We start from the raw sequence: 20,086 nt of genomic DNA, 5'->3' as shown, positions 1-20,086 counted from the left end.
TCCACTGCTATTGCAACTGATCTCCAGGCAACAGAGAGCAGTTCACCTGGAGAAAATGGATGCTTCGGAAGGTGGAAGCTGTACAGCATTATATCCCATTGAAGTCCCTCCCCTCCCAAAACCCTGCCCTCCTCAGCCCTCTCCTCCAAATCTCCATGCATTTCCCAATGCAGATCTGGCAACACCAGTTCAACATTATCCAATACAATATTACAACCAGCAATAAAATTCTGACTCCTAGTCATAGAGGTATGACTGCAAACTGTATTGAGTGCTGTGTGAATAAGCCTAAGGACAGGGAATCCGTGTGCTCATGAGCAAAAGTGTAATTTTTGTTTCTGACCTTGAGGCTGCTATATCCAAATTGCCAAAAAAACACAGCTAGTGCTTTGCCTGGAAAACAAGGTTTAGACTCAATAACACTGTTCACCCTGCCTTTCTCTCCAGGCCCTCTACAGCGCTTGCCTCCCCTGACACTAGCACACCTAGCTGCGTGAGACCAATGCTCTTCACGGAATCCTCGTGCCAGCAGATGAAGCAGACACCACAGTGAAGAACAGCCTATGCAGCAGTGGGAGAGAAGCACAAGAGGAACAAGAGCAGTGTTCCCTCCAAGCTGAGTTAGCATGAGTCAACTCACAGTTTTTTAGCCTCCAGCTCACACACCTTTTGTCTCAGCTAATGGCCCCAAAGCAAACTAATTCATGCAGTAGCTCACAACCTGAATGCCAGTAGCTCACAAAGCAGATTTTTTTGCTCACAAGACTCCACAGCTTACTGGGAGTATTGACAGAGCACAGTATTCCGAATTGGAATCAACTGCTCTTTAGGAATCCTGGTTTGCAAAAAAAGAGGTGTGACATGGAAGCGCTGTTGATTGAGGATTATGAAACGGAGTGAGCCAAGTGGGAAACAAACTGATGTATTTAGTGACTGATACCTGGCAGGACATTAAGAACTCTGCGTTAGCCTGAAACTGGAAAGTTGGGATTTCATCCCCGAGCCTTACCATCATAATCTCTGCAGCGCTTCTTTGGCAGGGGAGGTCTTCCATAGGAGTTGTGATCCATCTGTTCCTCATGAAACTCTGACCAACTTTCAGTAGTGTTATTTCCATGATGCACGGGAGCAATAACTGTTATAGTGCTGCTTAATGTAGGGACAGGGTAGTGGCTGGATGAAATGTTTGTTACAGAAGAAACAGGAGTATAGTTGTTTTCCAAAGGCTCTGTTCTGTCCAGGTCATATTTGGGCTTCCCCAGATCCCTTTCTGCAAGAAAATATTTGGAAAAACATACACGATGGCAGGGTTAACAGAAGCGAAATGCCAAAAACCAAAAGAGGCTGGACAACTTTTCTGAAAAATAAAGGCATGGCTAGCGTATCAGGGGTACGTTGAATACGTGAAATAGGAAAAGAGAGATAATACCTTCGCTTTTAAATACTGAAAGCCAGCAATTACCTCTGCTTCTTGTTCTACTTCTGCTGCGACTCCTGCTCCTGTCTCTGTCTCGATCCCGCAACCTTTCCTTGCTCCAGCTCCGACTGCGACTCCTGCTGTAGCTCCGGCTCCGGCCCCTTCTTCTGTTGTAGCGGTCTCTATAGGACTCTCTTCGGGGAGGATTCCGATCATATTCTCTCTTGCGAGAGCGCTCGTCTTTCTTTCTTTCATCCCTGCTTCTAAATATTTTGGGTCAATTGTTACACAAGCCAACAAGGAGTTCTAGATCCAAATGGACGTCGCCCACTCCAAGTTGTGACAATGGCAAAAATGTAACCCTTTGTGCGAAGAACCACACGCGCGCTCAGCAAAAGAAACAAGCTTCTATTGTAAACCACAATACAAGGCAAGTGCAAATGATGAACACAACCCACATCGTATTGCCTGCCCCAGGCCCAGTTCTGCCCCCTAAGCTCTCTGTGCTGAATTAATAGTTGCAAGCAGCGTACAGAGCTGGTCCGTGCTCCATGCTCACGTACACCTACTATATTTCAGCATCACCTTAGCATGCATGATATCTGGTCCACAGGTAGGGGTTTGAGGAACAAAGGCCTTCTTGCATAAGCAAGCATTTGATTCACTACCAATTATCCCCACAGAAAGTGTATGAAGTTTATACTGACTCTTCCTTTCACAAAGTCATTATCTTTTAAAAGCTGTCTTCCTATACAGCCAAATTCAAGTAGGTGGGAAAAACCACAGATGATGATGCAGAGAGGTATGCTGTTATCAGATAAAAATTCCTGATGATGATGGTGGTGGCTATTTTGTACTACATAGTTATTAAATTTGTTTTCATTAAGTTGCATTTCAACTGCAAAATGATTTGATGAGAGAAGACCGGTATGCTTGAAAAGCACAACACTGACATTATTATGTAACTATTATCTTCATTTCCCCCCCAAATTTAATCTTTTAACTAAGAAAACAATGCAACTTACAGATTGCAAACCCCACCCCAAAACTAGCCCTGTATAATCTGCTTGCTCGTCTGCATCTTTGAAGCTCTACTGATGCATTTAAGGCAAGAATGAGAAGTGGCTACCTGGTTTCTCGGTACCGTGAACTTGATTGAGGCGGGCTATGATTCAGCCTTCGAGAAAACTTTTTCTCCCGCTCTTCTTCCTTAATTACCTTGAAAATACAGGAGGAAAAAATCAAACTTGGGCCTACAATGCAGGAAACCTCTTCCAGTAATCAGTTAAACCTGAAGCAACTGTGAGACTTTTCTGTAGAATAATTCACCTTCAAGTTTGATTTTCCAAACTGGAGAGCCAGTTTGGTGTAGTGGTTAAGTGTGCGGACTCTTATCTAAGAAAACCAGATTTGATTCCCCACTCCTCCACTTGCACCTGCTGGAATGGTCTTGGTCAGCCATAGCTCTTATAGTTGTCTTTGAAAGAGCAGCTGCTGTGAGAGCTGTCTCAGCCCCACCCAGCTCACAGGGTGTCTGTTGTGGGGGGGAGAAGATATAGGAGATTGTAAGCCACTCTGAGTCTCTGATTCAGAGAGAAGGGCGGGGTATATATCTGCAATTCTTCTTCTTCTTCAAGCCCTGAGCTATTTCATCATCTCATCTTTGCCATTTAGGAGGAAAAAGAAAGGAAAGGTCCCCTGTGCAAGCACCAGTTGTTTCCAACTCTGGGGTGACGTTGCTTTCACAACATTTTCACGGCAGATGTCAAATCACAATGTTTTCATGGCCGACTTTATACGGGGTGGTTTGCCATTGCCTTCCCCAGTCATCTACACTTTCCCCTCAGCAAGCTGGGTACTCATTTTACCGACCTCGGAAGGATGGAAGGCTGAGTCAACCTCGAGCCGGCTACCTGAAAACCCAGCTTCCACTGGGGATCGAACTCAGGTTGTGAACAGAGCTTAGGACTGCAGTACTGCAGCTTTAACACTCTGCGCCATGGGGCTCTTATATTTAGGGGGGAGACGTCGTTAATACCCAACAAGAAATAAATCAGTCTTTGTCACACCTTTGCTTTGCTCTACTTTTACTACTAGCTCTCCACACAAGTCTTACAGCAATGAATATCGCTCCTTGTAAACTCAGCCTGCCAGTAGCTTATTTATCCATTTTATCTACTATATTTACAGCCAGTGTTTTTCACTGGAGATTACACAGTGTAAATCAATGCTATTACTATGACGAGCCATGTAATAAGCAATGTACTTGAACAAGGATTATTCTTGGACAAGGATTATATAGCCACCCTGAGCCCGTTAGGGGAGGGTGGGATATAAATGTGATAAAATAAAGAAATCTGAACATACATAGACATGGCACAGAATGCAGGCACACTGCAGAAAATGGTTATTACATCAGAAGAAAAAAATGCTGCGATGGCAGTATATTAAATGCAGCAAACAGATAATATATTCTACAGTATGTCACAGAAGTGAGTACACCCCCTCACATTTTGTAAATATTTAAGTATATCTTTTCATGTGACAACACTGAAGAAATGACACTTGGCTACAATGTAAAGTAGTGAGTCTACAGCTTGAATAACAATGCAAATGTGCTGTCCCCTCAAAATTACGCAACACACAGACATTAATGTCTAAACTGCTGGCAACAAAAGTGAGTACACCCCTAGGTGATAATGTCCAAATGGGGCCCAAAGTGTCAATATTTTGTGTGGCCACCATTATTTTCCAGCACTGCCTTAACCCTCTTGGGCATAGAGTTCACCAGAGCTTCACAGGTTCCACTCCTCCATGATGACGTCACGTAGCTGGTGGATGTTAGAGACCTTGTGAACATCCACCTTCCGTTTCAGGATGCCCCACAGATGCTCAATTGGGTTTAGGTCTGGAGACATGCTTGGCCAGTCCATCACCTTTACCCTCAGCTTCTTTAGCAAGGCAGTGGTCGTTTTGGAGGTGTGTTTGGGGTTGTTATCATGTTGGAATACTGCCCTGCGGCTCAGGCTTCAAAGTGAGGGGATCATGCTCTGCTTCAGTATGTCACAGTACATGTTGGCATTCATGGTTCCCTCAATGAACTGTAGCTCCCCAGTGCCGGCAGCACTCATGCAGCCCCAGACCATGTCATTCCCATGCTTGACTGTAGGCAAGACACACTTGTCTTTGTACTCCTCACCTGGTTGCTGCCACACACGCTTGACACCATCTGAACCAAATAAATTTATCTTGGTCTCATCTGACCACAGGACGTGGTTCCAGAAATCCATGTCCTTAGTATGCTTGTCTGCAGCAAACCGTTTGCGGGCTTCCTTGTGCATCATCTTTAGGCTTCCTTCTGGGATGACAGCCCTGCAGACCAATTTGATGCAGCATGCAGTGTATGGTCTGAGCACTGACAGGCTGACCCCCCACCCCTTCAACCTCTGTAGCAATGCTGGCAGAACTCATACGTCTATTTCCCAAAGCCAACCTCTGGATATGACGCTGAGCACGGGCACTCAACTTCTTTGGTTGACCATGGCGAGGTCTCTTCTGAGTGGAACCTGTCCTGTTAAACCGCTGTATGGTCTTGGCCACCGTACTGCAGCTCAGTTTCAAAGTCTTGGAAATCTTCTTATAGCCTAGGCCATCTTTATGTAAAGCAACAATTTGTTTTTTCAGATCCTCAGGAAGTTCATTGCCATGAGGTGCCATGTGAAACTTCCAGTGACCAGTATGAGGGAGTGAGAATGATAACCTGCTCCCCCTTCACATCTGATACCTTGTACCACTAACGAGTAACATGACACCAGGGAGGGAAAATGGCTACTTGGGTCCCATTTGGACACTATCAGTTAGGGGTGTACTCACTTTTGTTGCCAGCAGTTTAGACATTAATGGCTGTGTGCTGCGTAATTTTGAGGGGACAGCACATTTACACTGTTATACAAGCTGTAGACTCACTACTTTACATTGTAGCCAAGTGTCATTTCTTCAGCGTTGTCACATGAAAAGTTATACTTAAATATTTACAAAATGTGAGGGAGTGTACTCACTTCTGTGACATACTGTATATAGATAAAACATTCATTACAAAGTGTTATAGTATAGCCCTTTTACCATCTGTTTGTATCTCCACTATTTTTCTCCTATGAAATATGATATAGAACCCACCAATCATATCTTCCAAGAGCAAGCTGTCAAGATACTTGAAGAAATGAGCTGAAAAGAAGCTCATAAAGAAATAAATGTTCTTAATCTTTTGTTTTATTTTCCTACAACAGACTACCTAGCTGCAAAGAGTATCAGGGCCTCGTTTAGTCTAGATGCAGTTTTTATTGAAAGAGCAGAGAAAGCATCCCAAAATCAAACAAAAGCCATCAGGCATCAGCACTACCTCCTCCTTTTTCGTTTCTTTTTCTTGATGTTGAAAGAAGTCCGATTTCAGGCTTCCCGACGACGGCTGTTCTGGTGGAGGTAGATAGCTCTTTGTATTCACAGCGTCAAAAAGTTTTTCTACGAATATCTGGGTCTCTAAAACATTGACCAAAAGGGTACACAAATCAGCATCTGAGAAATAACTCTTTCGCTTAGCGCTGCGTGGATTCTAAGATCTCTTCACTGGCTTGCATGTAACAAATCGCAACTGCGCAGAAAGAAGGCAAATGGCACACACTGCACTGAGCCTGCCATCCTCCCACCACTATCACAGTGCTGGCGGAATCTCTAGCCAGCCCAAGCAGGCCTCACTTGCATTGGGTTGCTTTTGGCTGGGTGGAGCATATGCTAATGAGCTCCACCACCTACAAACTCTTAACAATTGCAAAGTTGTTTTTTCCACATTCAATAATCTACACGGAATAGATTATAGGAAAGCCTTCCAGAGTAATTTTTTGTATGTGTGCAACACTTATGTTTCTAGGCAGCAATAATGACACATTGTACCTTGTGTTCCACTTAATGTAAAGGTGCTCAAATCCAAGACACAGTAATATCAAATGCACTGAGTCCTGAACTGAGCCAGAGTTCAGAAATGCTCTAAGAACAAACTCACCAAAGCTTTCATTTACATGATCTTACCTTTCTGAAGAAACACATCCAGCTGATCGACACACAATGCCTTCAGCTCCTTTTCACTTTTATCCTTCTTCACCAAAGCAAGAACATACTTAGCTAGTGCTGATGGATCGGCATCACATCTATAAATGAAAAGACACAAGAATATCAGTCGGTGAGAAAGATATTTTTAAGCTGATGAAACATGCCTGGCATATTCTATGGCTTGGCCAGAAGATTTCTGGGTCTTTGGAAATGGGGTGGACAAAAACCTCAAAATAGTGTACCCTGCATTGCTCTTCTGCTTGCGCAAGACACTGCACACACAATTTCTGGGCATTTTAAGTGATGGGCAGGAAACCATTAGGTATTGCACAAGATACTATACCAGCAGAACTATACTAAGTCTGTTTAGGTTTCCGTTTGTGTGTGACTAAACCTAAGCCTACAAGCTAGTCTCTCACTTGATGTTGCACATATTCAAGTTTCAGTCTGCAGCTTTTAATGTCAGGCCACTGCATACAATTGCTAAAGTATTTAGTTGTTGATGATGATATTGGATTTATATCCTGCCCTATACTCTGAATCTCAGAGCAGTTTACCATTTCCTTTACCTTCTCCCCCCACAACAGACACCCTGTGAGGTAGGTGGGACTGAGAGCGCTTTTACAGCAGCTGCCCTTTCATGGACAACTCCTATGAGAGCTATGGCTGGCCAAGGCCATTCCAGCAGCTGCAAGTGGAGCAGTGGGGAATCAAACTTGGTTCTCTCAGATAAGAGTCCACGCGCTTAACCACTACACCAAACTGGCTCCCCAAACTAGTTGCCAAACAGACATAAAATGTTCAGGATGGGAAGAGGATTAAATTGCTGGTATTTGGCCCCAACTGGAAAACAGGAAAAAGAAGGTAGAGAGGTTCCGAGAAGCACTGAAGTTTGCTGCAGCAAGTATTGATTTTTCAAGGCGAAGGAATCCACAGAAAGTATTTTGCAATTGGCTCTCCACTCAGAACAGCCATTTGGGGGCATTACCACTACCCTTTCTCTAAATTCTGAACATGCCCACCGGGTCAACAAGATTCAGTCCTCCTAGCTATCTTATGGCTAAAAAAACCAAGGACACTTTGCTTAATTAAAAAAGTAGACCAAAAAGCATTAATATTATTAGGCTCCATACAGATGTGAAACACATGTGGTTACTAAAAATACAGTTGTGACATTTTATAGAAATGATGAGGGTTTTGTTCGTATTATTTAAGACCCTAAAGTCTTTTAATCCAACCTAGCTAAACTCTTCAGGCAACCACAGATCCAGGAACTATACATTGCTTTTTAGGGTGGATACATGAGATCTGATGGAAACCGGACTGTTTCTTCCTGGAGTATTTGCCTAGTAGCAGCCAAATCTGAATTTAAGTTTCAAGGTTCTCCTATTAGATCGGGCCAAGTGGCCCTTCTGTTATGAGTCATATTTGGCCCAAAAGAAGGTTAAAGGAAACTGAGAAAAACTTAAAAATAGCAGAGGCATCCAAATGACTGCATGTTCTTTGAAGATTAAGAATTAACTTTGCACCCTTTTAATCATCTCTCATCAACCATGTCCTTCCAGAAGCAGCAGCCAATTACTAGCATTAATTACTTGCCCAGAGGTCAGGATAATGTTTAACACAAAATAAGTACTTTTTATTCCAAAAAAAGAATCTAAGAGATGTAGTAGTGAGAGCTAGAGTGAGGTTTAAAATGCCTAGAATGAGGTTTAGAACCCCTTTCGTGGGTTTAAAATGCAACTTAGAAGTTTATGAATCATTACTAAAAGAGGCAGTCTGTGAAAATACTCATTTATGTCAAATCAACGTTTACATGTCTGTTAATTTTTTAAAAATGCATACAGAGTTTCATTAGGAACGGGCACTAATGCATCATATATATTCTGCCATTTACACTGACTTGACTAAGCCCATGCTTGGTGTAATGGTTAAGTGCATGGACTCTTATCTGGGAGAACTGGGTTTGATTCCCCACTCCTCGTGCAGCTGCTGAGATGGCCTTGGGTCAGCCAGAGGTCTCGCAGACCTATCTTTGAAAGGGCAGCTTCTTGGAGAGCTCTCTCAGCTCCACCTACCACACAGGGTGTCTGTTGTAGGGGAGGAAGATAAAGGAGATTGTGAGCCGCTCTGAGATTCAGAGTGGAGGGCTGGGAATAATAATAATAATTTCTTCTTCACAAGCTAAGACCCAGAAGGAGCAATAAAAGGAAGTTTTCTTCTCCATGCCTTTATTTTCAGAAATTAAATGCTCTAGTTTAAGAGTGCCTTCCCAGGTTCCTAAGGATGTATGCCTAGGGAGAGATTGCTGCCATCAAGCTGTTACCACCCGCCTTGCCCCTTCCCTTCCCCAGATGCTTAAATGGAAGATGTCTCCTGAAAGGAAGTCCCTGGGAGAGACAGAGTTGCCATCAAAGGCAGAGCTTTTTCTGTACCACCTGCTCTGCCCCCACCTCACCCCATGGATGGCAAGTAGATTTGAGATTAAGTAAAATGCTTGCGGCACTGGATAGTTCTTGTTGTTGACAACATTAACAGCTTTGAATCAGCTTGGAGCAGACAAAAGCGAGTCAAAAGAATGCAAGTAAATGTCAAGGAAGGAAAACGCCCACAGGACACAGAAGGAGCAGCAGTTGACGGCACTCCCCGCTTTGAGGGCTGGCACGAATGTAGAGGCCTCTGAAATACACGTAACAGGCTCTGAAGCCTCTATAAATTGGGGTGCCTGATCAGCCACAGCAAATGCTTCTCTTTTGACAAATCTGCCCGTCTCTCTCCCACATTCACTCTACAGGGATCCCCACAGCTGCAGGAACCACCTGCAAAAGCCCTGTGTGTGAGGGAGAAGCCATTTTTTCTTTCCTCCTCAAAGCACCTGGGAAGGGGGGAGGAAAAGTGTGTATTCTCTTTGTCGGTACAGGACCCACATAGTAGTGTACATGTCACTCCATTGGCTGCCCATTAATTACAAGGTTCAATTCAAGGTACTGGCTGGCCATCACATACAAAGACCTACGTGGCCTTGGACCCTCATTCACAAGTCCATCTCTCCTCCTATGCCCTGCCCGCAACTCATCTGAGCAGGGTCTTCACGGGCCACGCCCCAAATGGGCAAGATCTACAACTGTCAAGCTATCTGCATTCTCTACAGTAGCTCCTGCCCTGGGGAATGGCCTGTCTGAGGAGGTTAAGAAGGCTCCCACTCTCCTGGCTTCCCACAAACTATGTAAAACCGAAATATTTTGGAGGGCTTTTTAACATAGGTAATAGGGCTATGCAGTATATGGTTCAGAAATATGCTTTCATAAAAGTGATAGAGACTGTGTGGCATATACTGCCAACAGCTGTTCTCCGTTGCTGTTTGTTTTATCCTGCTTTCGCTGCATTATAATTCTATTTATGTAATACCACGCCACTTCTCGCATTGTTTGACAAACCACGTTTAATTCTTGTGCCATTTCCGATTTCTGCTATCTTATTCCTGTTAGATTGCTTGCTAGACATCTCCTCGGCCTACTGACTGTAGTGACTTACACTATGTAATCCGCCTTGAATCTCAGAGAGAAAGGCACTCTATAAGTAATAAAAAACAAACGTTAAAAACCACCTCCGGTTCAAAAGGGGCGCCAAGTTCTGTGTGGGACAATGCCATTTCGTCTCTCCCAGTGGTGCCGCTTGTGAAGCACAGCAGAGCCTCTGGGAATATGCAGACTGTCTGTATTAGTTTCACTTTCATTAGACTCATGGGAGACGGGAAAAAAGATGGTGCGCTTTTGGGATGGGTTGGCAGGTACAATGCTGGCCCCATCACTCAGCACCACAAACAGATCTAACCTCCCCACAACGTACAGCCAAAACATATGTGCTGGAGGGGAAAAGGGGGAGAGAGCCAGTAATGAATAATTCTTAGAGAGTCAAGGCTACAACTGGAGAGGAACCAAGTTCAAATCCCTACTCTGCCATCTTGATTCGCTGTTACAGATAACACAAATTGTGCTCAGAGTCCTCCCACTCTGTGTTCTGTGTAACTGTCACATGTATATTGTGAGTTCTTAGTTCCTGAAAGAAAGGTGTCCGGTTTTGATTACAATCGTGGCATGCCTGGACAAGGGGCTTAAGCCTTCCTTCCCTGCGCAGCCCTCCCAACCAGCAATTGCCCTGTGAGTGCATTATCTGACCTGCTATGGAAACCCCCTTGTAGACCTGTGGACTGTTTCAGGCCATGGAAATGGCAGAGGGGTAGGATAATGAAACCCCCTCTTCCCACGTACTGTGGCACAACCCACTTGGGAGGGAGGTGAAGAGAATTTGCAACTAACATGACAGCTGCACAGAATGGGGACCCCAGATACAACCAGTGTTTTCCTTAAATGTGTGAACTGGCACTCCATGGGCAACCTTAGGCCAGTCATTCTCTGCCAGTCTAACTTATACACAGAGTTGTTGTGATGATAAAATGGGTAATGGTTAATATACAATAAAATTAAAATGCAATAAAACTGCCCTGATGGATTTTTCTTGTTGAATGGTTGGCCAGTGTGCTTCATTGGCCACTCTTGGAGCAGTTGGCCGCAAACACTCAGCAGCAGCACAAATCGACTAGCCTTTGTGGGTGAAAATGGAAGTGATTATTCCTACTCCCCTCATGAAAGAGGGACCGCATGAGCTTCTCTGCTGTACTGCAGGGTAGCTGTGCTCACTGGAGCAACACAGGCAATCTATTTTGACGATTCTCAGTATTTTCTGTGTGATGCTATGATGCCTTCCCTTCCTCTACCCTCCCCTCAGAGGCAAGATCTTCCCTCTGTTTTTCTTTCCCATAATTAACTGAGTGGCCCTAGTGATGTGTTCTCTTCTTTGCTGAAGAACTCTGGCTCTCCCACCCTGTCACAGCACAATATTTTGACTGTCGGCTCAGCCCAGGAACCGGAGGGGAAGGATCAGGAGCAATGCTCCCTCTAAGCTGTGGAGTCTTGTGTGCAAAAATTCTCCTTTGTGAGCTACTGGCATTAAAACTGTGAGCTGCTGCATAAATTAGTTTGCTCTGGGGCCATTTTTCCTGAGCTAAGACAAACGTGTGAGCTGGAGGCTAAAAAACCGTGAGCTAGCGCACATGGGAGTCAGCTCAGAGGGAACACAGAGCAGGAGCCCCCTTTAACTTAAACAACTTAAATGGCACTCAAGGCATTTGGAAATTCAAAAATAAGACAGTATTTTAATTAACAGAGAGAGGGAAAGACAGGTGAAATTAGGGGTTGAAAATTTACGAGGTAAAACCAGTAAATGCACAGGATTAACCCTTCACAGTTCTTTACACAGCACTTCTAAGCTTCTAAAAGTGCAGTCCATCACAGATGTGTTTTTCCTTCGGCAAATGAGAAGGCAGCCCCAAGAAAAGTTACTGGGGTGACAGCATGTCAACTCAAACACCTATGTACACTTGCTTGGAAGTCAGCATGGCTGAACTACGTGGGGCTTAGTTTTGAGTAAACAAGCATAGGATTATGCTGCTAAGAACTCTTGATAGCTGAGTAGGGTGGGGAGAGCTACCTGGAGGGGGAAGGAGAGCAGAAGACTGATTTGTTTTCCAATACGATGTAACAGGATTTTGCATTATCAAACTGAAATAGCAATAGAAAGCTACTGAATGGAATTTACTGGATGGAAATAACTGAGCAAGCTATTATTTATTTATTTTATGATTTATATCCCGCCCTTCCCAACAAGTGGCTCAGGGCGGCTCATCACAACATAAGAATTTGACATAAATAGAATTTAAGCATAAAAACAGTTAAAATCATTAATACATTTAAAATTTTAAGACATTTAAAACATTTAAAACATTAGGGACAGCAGACATCTAGTGTAACTACTAATGAAACAATCTACTTTAAAAGCTTGTTCTCGGGCATATACAGAGTGCCATTTCATCACCAAGATGTAAGCGATAGCCTGCATTCATCACCCTCCCATCCTTTTTTCCTAGATTTCCCTTGGTCTATTATTCTTCCAGAGATCAGGGAGGTTTCTAACCCCAGACTGAGGAAACGATGTAACTTTCAAATTTTCTCAGCCTCTTTAGCAAGAACAGGTGCTTCGACAAACTCATACAATCCATTCACATGCAGTGCCACTGCTCCTGTGCAACATACTTGGGACCAGTGTTCCCTTTAAGCTGTCAGTGTGAGCTAGCTCAGTTTTTTAACCTCAGGCTCACACAATTTTGCCTTAGCTCAGGAAAAGTGGGCCCAGACCAAGCTAATTCATGCAGCAGCTCACAACTTTAATGCCAGTAGCTCATGAAGTAGAATTTTTGCTCACAAGACTCCACAGTTTAGAGGGAGTACTGCTTGAGACAGCAACATACTTTTCTTGCCCTGATATTCTGGAAAAATACTCTGAAGAAATCCAGTTTCGCAGACCAAATGAATGGGAGAGGGGCAGAACTACATGCCTCTGCTCCCAATGACAGTCTGTCAGTTCCCCAGCATTCATTCATACAGATTCTTTAATTCTGCTTTATTTCACTGTCGTAATGTTAAATAAACAAGGTGTTAACAGCAATCAGAATTTCAGTCATGAGGTTGTTCGGTAGCACAATACGTGAAAACTTGTCTTTAGAATGGATTGTCCATACCGATTACTTATAATAAAAGCATGCACTTCAAGTATTAATAACCAGAGGTTAACAAAACCATTACAAGGCAGAAGAAAAGCAAACCACTACAAGACACAAGTGAAGGACAGAGGCCCCTTCCCTCAAACTTGTCCTAAAACAAAGAATACAAAAATAATCAGAAACTATGAACTACATTTAAATCTCCTTAACTTTAATTCCTTTCATAATACAGGGTTAAAACCATAAAATCCCAGCTATTTAGAATGGAGCGTTTTCCATTTAAATGAATCTATGGTTCTGCACTACCCTCATATAATCCAAATGTTTCAACTTCCATTTCCTACGAGGGAAGCTAATAAATAAAATCACCTTGTATTTTTTTTTTCTTTCAAAAATGGTGCCAACAGAAGAAAAACTTTCAACACGGAATATTCTGGCTGCCTGTTTGACCAGCTGAATTTGTTTTCTGATTTCTCAAATGAAGCATGGGAAGGCGTCTGGTACAGATTTAATTCCTACAACTCTTCAAAGCCAACATCTCATGGTGGAAGGATATACCGGCAACAGTATTCATTCAGATCAATGCAACAGGAGTTATGCCACTTGCTTGGAGATGCGCTTTCATAATACTGGTTTATAAAAAGGGAGACAAGGCAGACCCATTCCGACTACAGGCCAATCAGCTTTTGATAAGTGGCTTTTTGCTCTGTCCCTTTATTACTGACTCAAGGACTGGCTGGAGACTAATAAAATCTTGGGAAGGGAACAGGCCAGATTGAGGTGAGGGGCTGGTTCAGATGACCGTCTTCTGACATTACAGTCCTTAACCAATAAATATACAACTAAGAAGAGCCAGGGGATCCTCGATGCTGCCTTCAAGGATTTGAAGGTGGCTTCTGACACCATAGCCTCATGCCAGATTGTGGCACAAGCGAAAACTACCACCTTTTGACAAGAGACAGTGGGGCCCTTGGATGACCATGGGGTAAAAGGATTACTGAAGGAGGATAGGGAAATGGCTGAGAAGCTGAATGAATTTTTTGCCTCTGTCTTCACTGTGGAAGACGAGAACTTTTTGCCCGCCCCAGAACCACTAATTTTGGAAGGGGTGTTGAAAGACCTGAGTCAGATTGAGGTGACAAAAGAGGAGGTCCTACAACTGATAGACAACTTAAAAACTAATAAGTCACCGGGTCCGGATGGCATACTTCCGAGAGTTCTGAAAGAACTCAAAGTTGAACTTGTGGATCTTCTAACAAAAATCTGTAATCTTTCACTGAAATCTGCCTCCGTTCCTGAGGACTGGAAGGTAGCAAATGTCATCCCCATCTTTAAAAAGGGTTCCATAGGAGATCCGGGAAATTACAGGCCAGTCAGTCTGACTTCAATACCGGGAAAGTTGGTAGAAAGCATTATCAAGGACAGAATGAGTAGGCACACTGATGAACACGGGTTATTGAGGAAGACTCAGCATGGGTTCTGTAAGGGAAGATCTTGCCTCACTAACCTGTTACATTTATTTGAGGGGGTGAACAAACATGTGGACGAAGGAGACCCGATAGACGTTGTTTACCTTGACTTCCAGAAAGCTTTTGATAAAGTTCCTCATCAAAGGCTCCTTAGAAAGCTTGAGAGTCATGGAGTAAAAGGAGAGGTGGATCAAAAACTGGCTGAGTAATAGGAAGGAGAGAGTGAGTATAAATGGGCAGTCTTCACAGTGGAGGACGGTAAGCAGTGGGGTGCCGCAGGGCTCGGTACTGGGTCCCATGCTCTTTAACTTGTTCATAAATGATTTAGAGTTGGGAGTGAGCAGTGAAGTGGCCAAGTTTGCAGATGACACTAAATTGTTCAGGGTGGTGAGAACCAGAGAGGATTGTGAGGAACTCCAAAGGGATCTGTTGAGGCTGGGTGAGTGGGCGTCAACGTGGCAGATGCGGTTCAATGTGGCCAAGTGCAAAGTAATGCACATTGGGGCCAAGAATCCCAGCTACAAATACAAGTTGATGGGGTGTGAACTGGCAGAGACTGACCAAGAGAGAGATCTTGGGGTCGAGGTAGATAACTCACTGAAAATGTCAAGACAGTGTGCGTTTGCAATAAAAAAGGCCAACGCCATGCTGGGAATTATTAGGAAGGGAATTGAAAACAAATCAGCCAGTATCATAATGCCCCTGTATAAATCGATGGTGCGGTCTCATTTGGAGTACTGTGTGCAGTTCTGGTCGCCGCACCTCAAAAAGGATATTATAGCATTGGAGAAAGTCCAGAAAAGGGCAACTAGAATGATTAAAGGGCTGGAACACTTTCCCTATGAAGAAAGGTTGAAACGCTTGGGACTCTTTAGCTTGGAGAAACATCGACTGCAGGGTGAAATGATAGAGGTTTACAAGATAATGCATGGTATGGAGAAAGTAGAGAGGGAAGTACTTTTCTCCCTTTCTCACAATACAAGAATTCGTGGGCATTCGATGAAATTGCTGAGCACAGGTTAAAACGGATAAAAGGAAGTACTTCTTCACCCAAAGGGTGATTAACATGTGGAATTCACTGCCACAGGAAGTGGTGGCGGCCACAAGCATAGCCACCTTCAAGAGGGGTTTGGATAAAAATATGGAGCAGAGGTCCATCAGTGGCTATTAGCCACAGTGTGTGTGTGTATATAAAATTTTTTACCACTGTGTGACACAGAGTGTTGGACTGGATGGGCCAACATGGCTTCTCTTATGTTCTTATGACTGTTGGCTCTGGTTCAGATTCTGTATTCTTTATCCCACTGTACAAGCCCACTATGGGTTAGACAGACAACTTTCCAATATGATTTCCCTACAGCAGGGAGTGTGTCAGGATGCATGCTGGCCCCTTGATTATTTGATTTATTCATCAATTATACGATTTCTGCTGTCTCTGTCCAGGACTGTTATTCTTCATCCATTTTAAGTTTTTATTTATTTATTTATTTGGCTGATTATGCAGTTTTCCTATCAGCAACATCAGGACTGTTGTCTCTGGAACAGCCTTTTGTCTCTTACCGTCTGAACGCCTCTATTAACTATCAAAAATCCAAGATTGTTGTGTTTTGGGAAAAAAATCTCATTATACCACAAGTGGAAAATTCATGGTAATGATATTGAGGAGGTCCCCTCTTTTAAATACTTAGGGCAGGGGTGTCGAACTCATTTTATCTGACATAAATGAGACCTTATTGGGTCAGGCCATGTTGGGCTGGACCATGTGTGTACCTATTTAAGATTAGGTAGCAAGAGATATAATCTTTATAAAGGACACTGACAAACACAAATATATATATTTTTAAAACTTAAAAAATGCTTGAATCGTTAGCACTCGCTGGTTTTAGAGGTGCTTTCTTTGTATTTCTCCCTTGGGATCCAGGGAACTGGGCAAAGGAAGCTCTGGCTCTTTCCTTCCTTCCCCAGGGGACCGGGAGGGGGAGAAGCCTTAGCCAATACAAGGAAGAGAGGCTTGGCTCAGTAGCTCTGCTGTGTGATAGGAGACTGAAAAAACAAGCTCTGCCTCCCCCCCCCCCTCCTAACCAAGGGACAAACCTCAGCCAATGGAGAAAATAGAGGTTCTGCTCTGTAGCTCCTGTGCAACTGAGCAAGCCTTGCAAAGCAAGCTGTAATGCAGAAGGAAGCAAGAGAAAGGGAGAAGGAAGCAGATGGAAGCCAGTTGCTTGGGGGCCTGATGGGAGCTCTCCAGGGGCCTGATTTGGCTCCCGGGCCACATGTTTGACATCCTGACTTAGGGGTTCTTGTTTGAGAAATTAACTTGGTCATTCAGGCAAGCTGCTCATGTTAAAAGACTGGCCACAGCTGCATCAACTATTATCTGCCATTTCTTTTATTCATCCGGGGCTCAGTACTTCCCAGCTGCCATCAAATTCTTTAACCAAGGTGGCTGCGCAAAGTTTATATACTGATCAACAAAACAGGGGAGTCCTTGGATTCAGTTCTTAAATTCCTACATTTCATCTGCAGAATTCCAAACTGTGTAACTGGGGTAGCCCTCCTAGCTGAACAGGGACAACATCTCTTGAAGCTCAGGCTTGGCTGAAGGCTCTTTCTCTTAAAGTTAAAATTATACACTCTTTTTGAGTCCAGTGGCATCTTTAAGACCAACAAAATTTTATTCATGGTATGAGCTTTCATTCATGTACACGCACATGTCTTCACTCGTACGTTTTCCACTGGGATGAACTTGTCGAGCAACAACTAACAATTCCTTGATCCTTCCCCGAACTCCTTTTATTTAGTTACCAGACAGGAAGCCATAAGAATGATTAAGAAATGTATATTTAAGTATGATTATAGCAGTACAACCTGTAGAGAACAATGTGCTCATATCTGACAGTTCCTCGTTACTGGCATGCATTTATATTGGCACACCTAAATGCTCTACCATCTAGAGTTTTCCAAGGGAAGTATCTTAAGATACCATACTCTGATCGAGTATGCAACTGTGGTGCAGGTAGTGTTGGCACCCTGTATCACATGACCTTTGAATACAATAATTTCTCTGAGGCTAGAAATTTTTAATTCTTCCTTTGCTCCAAAATACAGATCTTATGGTGGGGTGGGGAACCTTTTTTCTGCCAAGGACCATATGGATATTTATAACATCATTCGCGGGCTATAAAAAATTATCAGCCTAAAATACAATGCTCCGCCAGGGAAGAACAGTTCAGGCAGGCAAAATTAATGCAAATAATTGTTTTTCTATTTGAAGTCATGTGGGGAGAGCCTAATTTGACACATACATACACACCCGGCCTGCCGCCCTAGGCAAATGCATAGGTCCAGGGCTTTTTTGTAGAAAAAGCCCAGCAGGAACTCAGTAGCATATTAGACCACATCCCCTAATATTAGCATATTAGGTCACACACTCATTAGCATATTAGGCCACACCATCTGGGATAATCAAGTGCAAACTGAACTGTGACAGTAACTTTTCCAGGTCCTTCAGCAATTCTGGTCAGTCAGCCAGCCAGGCCCCAGGGAGGCTGCCGCACAGTACATCTGGGCCCTGTGATCCCTGCCTGGCCCTGGGGAGGCTGCCGCACAGCACAGCTAGGCCCCATGATCTTCGCTGGCCAGCCAGGCCCCAGATAGGCTGCCACATGGCTCGGTTTGGTCCAGCAATCCCCAAGGGCCACACCAAGTGACCTTGAGGGCCGCATACGGCCCTCGGGACAGAATTTCTCCACCCTTGTCGTATGGAGACGCTACCTCTTTTATCAGAAGATAATAGCAGACCTATCACTCTTTTAGTTGCAAAATTTCATGCATCTGTGATAGATTTTCACAGCTGTTCAGAGAGGTTCTAGTTTTTTTTCCTATATCTTACTAATTTGGTTAAAACTACTAAGTTAAGAAGCAGTATGAGGTAAAGAGGGGGAGAGAAAGAGAGAGGGGTAAAGCATATTCGGAAAAGAATTTAAAAAAGCCAAGCAAAAGCAACAAGTTCAAGTGAGACAAAAATATGACTAAAAACTCCAGAGACAATGTCAATGAAAACAACACGCCTAACAACACTGGAAGTGTTTGCCCAACGTGCTACATAGGCAGCCTCTCCAGGGACACCTGCAATCTGAGAGCATGGGCATGTTGGAAGGAAAACAAGGAGAAAATTATTTGCTCGGAATAATAAACTAAATCTTGTTTTAACACTCATTGTTCTAATGCTGACCCATTCAGCATTTACAGAATGCAACAAAGGTGAACAGTTTCAATAAGGTGCAATTACAATTAACTTTCTTGAAAAGAAGAAACACGGTAATTTTCACCAGCTCCTTTATTTATTTGATTTGGGGTTTTTTAATCATGTTCCAAAGACAATTAAGGAAATCTGCTGCAATAATTTATTTCCCTTGCAGTCCAAGGACCATCCAGACTCAATGGACTAAGGAAAACAATCTGAAAACAGCTACATTCAATCTCCCGATAATGCGATTAACTCTTTGGGTAAAAGAAGTCATGGCATTGTTGCATATATACAAGAACTTTTCATTTTTCTGGTTAGTTAAAGTCCTGTTATTTTAATGCAAAACCGCAAGATGCTTAATATTAAGAAGATCATACAACTCAGTCACAAACAAATAAGCCTCATCCAGTGTTCAACTTAGGAAGCAGTGAAATGGGGGGGAAAAACGTGTTCCAACAAATATTTTCCTCCATGTGGTTTTTATCTCTGTTAAGTTAAATGCAAAAACTACCCTCTTCTTTTGACGACTTCAGCACCAAACTTTGGCACATCCGATCGTTCCTTCATCACAGCCTGCAGAGCAAGCAAACTATTACACCTACTTTAAATTGAGGATACTCCACACTAACAAGTGAGGATGACAAAGACCCAAGTCAAACCAAGCTGCACACTCAAGCTCTGCTGTCTATCCTGTGTACACAAAGCAACAAAGCAATGACATTAAATGGATATTTAGGCAAACAACTGCTGATTCTTCTTGGAATTCCAACCAGGCAAGAATTCATCTGCCAGTGACCTTTTGAAAAATTACTTGTTCCTATTTTTCATTTCCTGGCCACTGTCATCTTTACATAAACCTAAAGCACACAGTTTACGGATAGCAGCGTAGGGCATACTTGTAAAACAGTTTCATCCAAATAACCACAGCAATGACAGTAAAGCACAAACATACATCATGGGTTATTTGTGCATTCTATAAAGTTTTAACACTCCCACACACAACCACCATTGAACACAAGCACTTAACACTCATACCTATAAATATTTGCACTGCGGCCTTTGAAAACATGGGAGTATGTATATATATAATGATCACAGCAGACAAGCTATATATAATGATCATAGCAGACGAGCTCTTAAATAGCTTCCTAAAGAAGGTACACAACACCACGCTTTTCCAGGATGCTGCATCACCAATTCCCTTCAGTGAGAAGGAAAATATTCCAGGG

At 43.3% G+C, this 20,086-nt stretch overlaps 1 protein-coding gene across 1 annotated transcript in view; it reads right to left on the bottom strand.

Moving 5' to 3' along the window:
- RBM26 (RNA binding motif protein 26) overlaps positions 1–20,086 on the bottom strand; it is a 65,983-nt gene that overhangs the window by 44,314 nt on the left and 1,583 nt on the right. Inside the window, exons 2-6 of the mRNA XM_060233632.1 lie at positions 6,500–6,618; positions 5,817–5,953; positions 2,547–2,635; positions 1,463–1,680; positions 1,010–1,270 (exon numbers count right to left, since the gene is read on the bottom strand). Of these exons, the coding sequence (XP_060089615.1) occupies positions 1,010–1,270; positions 1,463–1,680; positions 2,547–2,635; positions 5,817–5,953; positions 6,500–6,618 (824 nt within the window). The remainder of the gene's footprint in view (positions 1–1,009; positions 1,271–1,462; positions 1,681–2,546; positions 2,636–5,816; positions 5,954–6,499; positions 6,619–20,086) is intronic.

Source organism: Heteronotia binoei, chromosome 3 (genome assembly GCF_032191835.1).
Source record: "Heteronotia binoei isolate CCM8104 ecotype False Entrance Well chromosome 3, APGP_CSIRO_Hbin_v1, whole genome shotgun sequence".
Lineage (NCBI taxonomy): Eukaryota > Metazoa > Chordata > Lepidosauria > Squamata > Gekkonidae > Heteronotia > Heteronotia binoei.
Note: the sequence above shows the minus strand (reverse complement) of the source record. Positions and strands in the feature narration are given on the sequence as shown.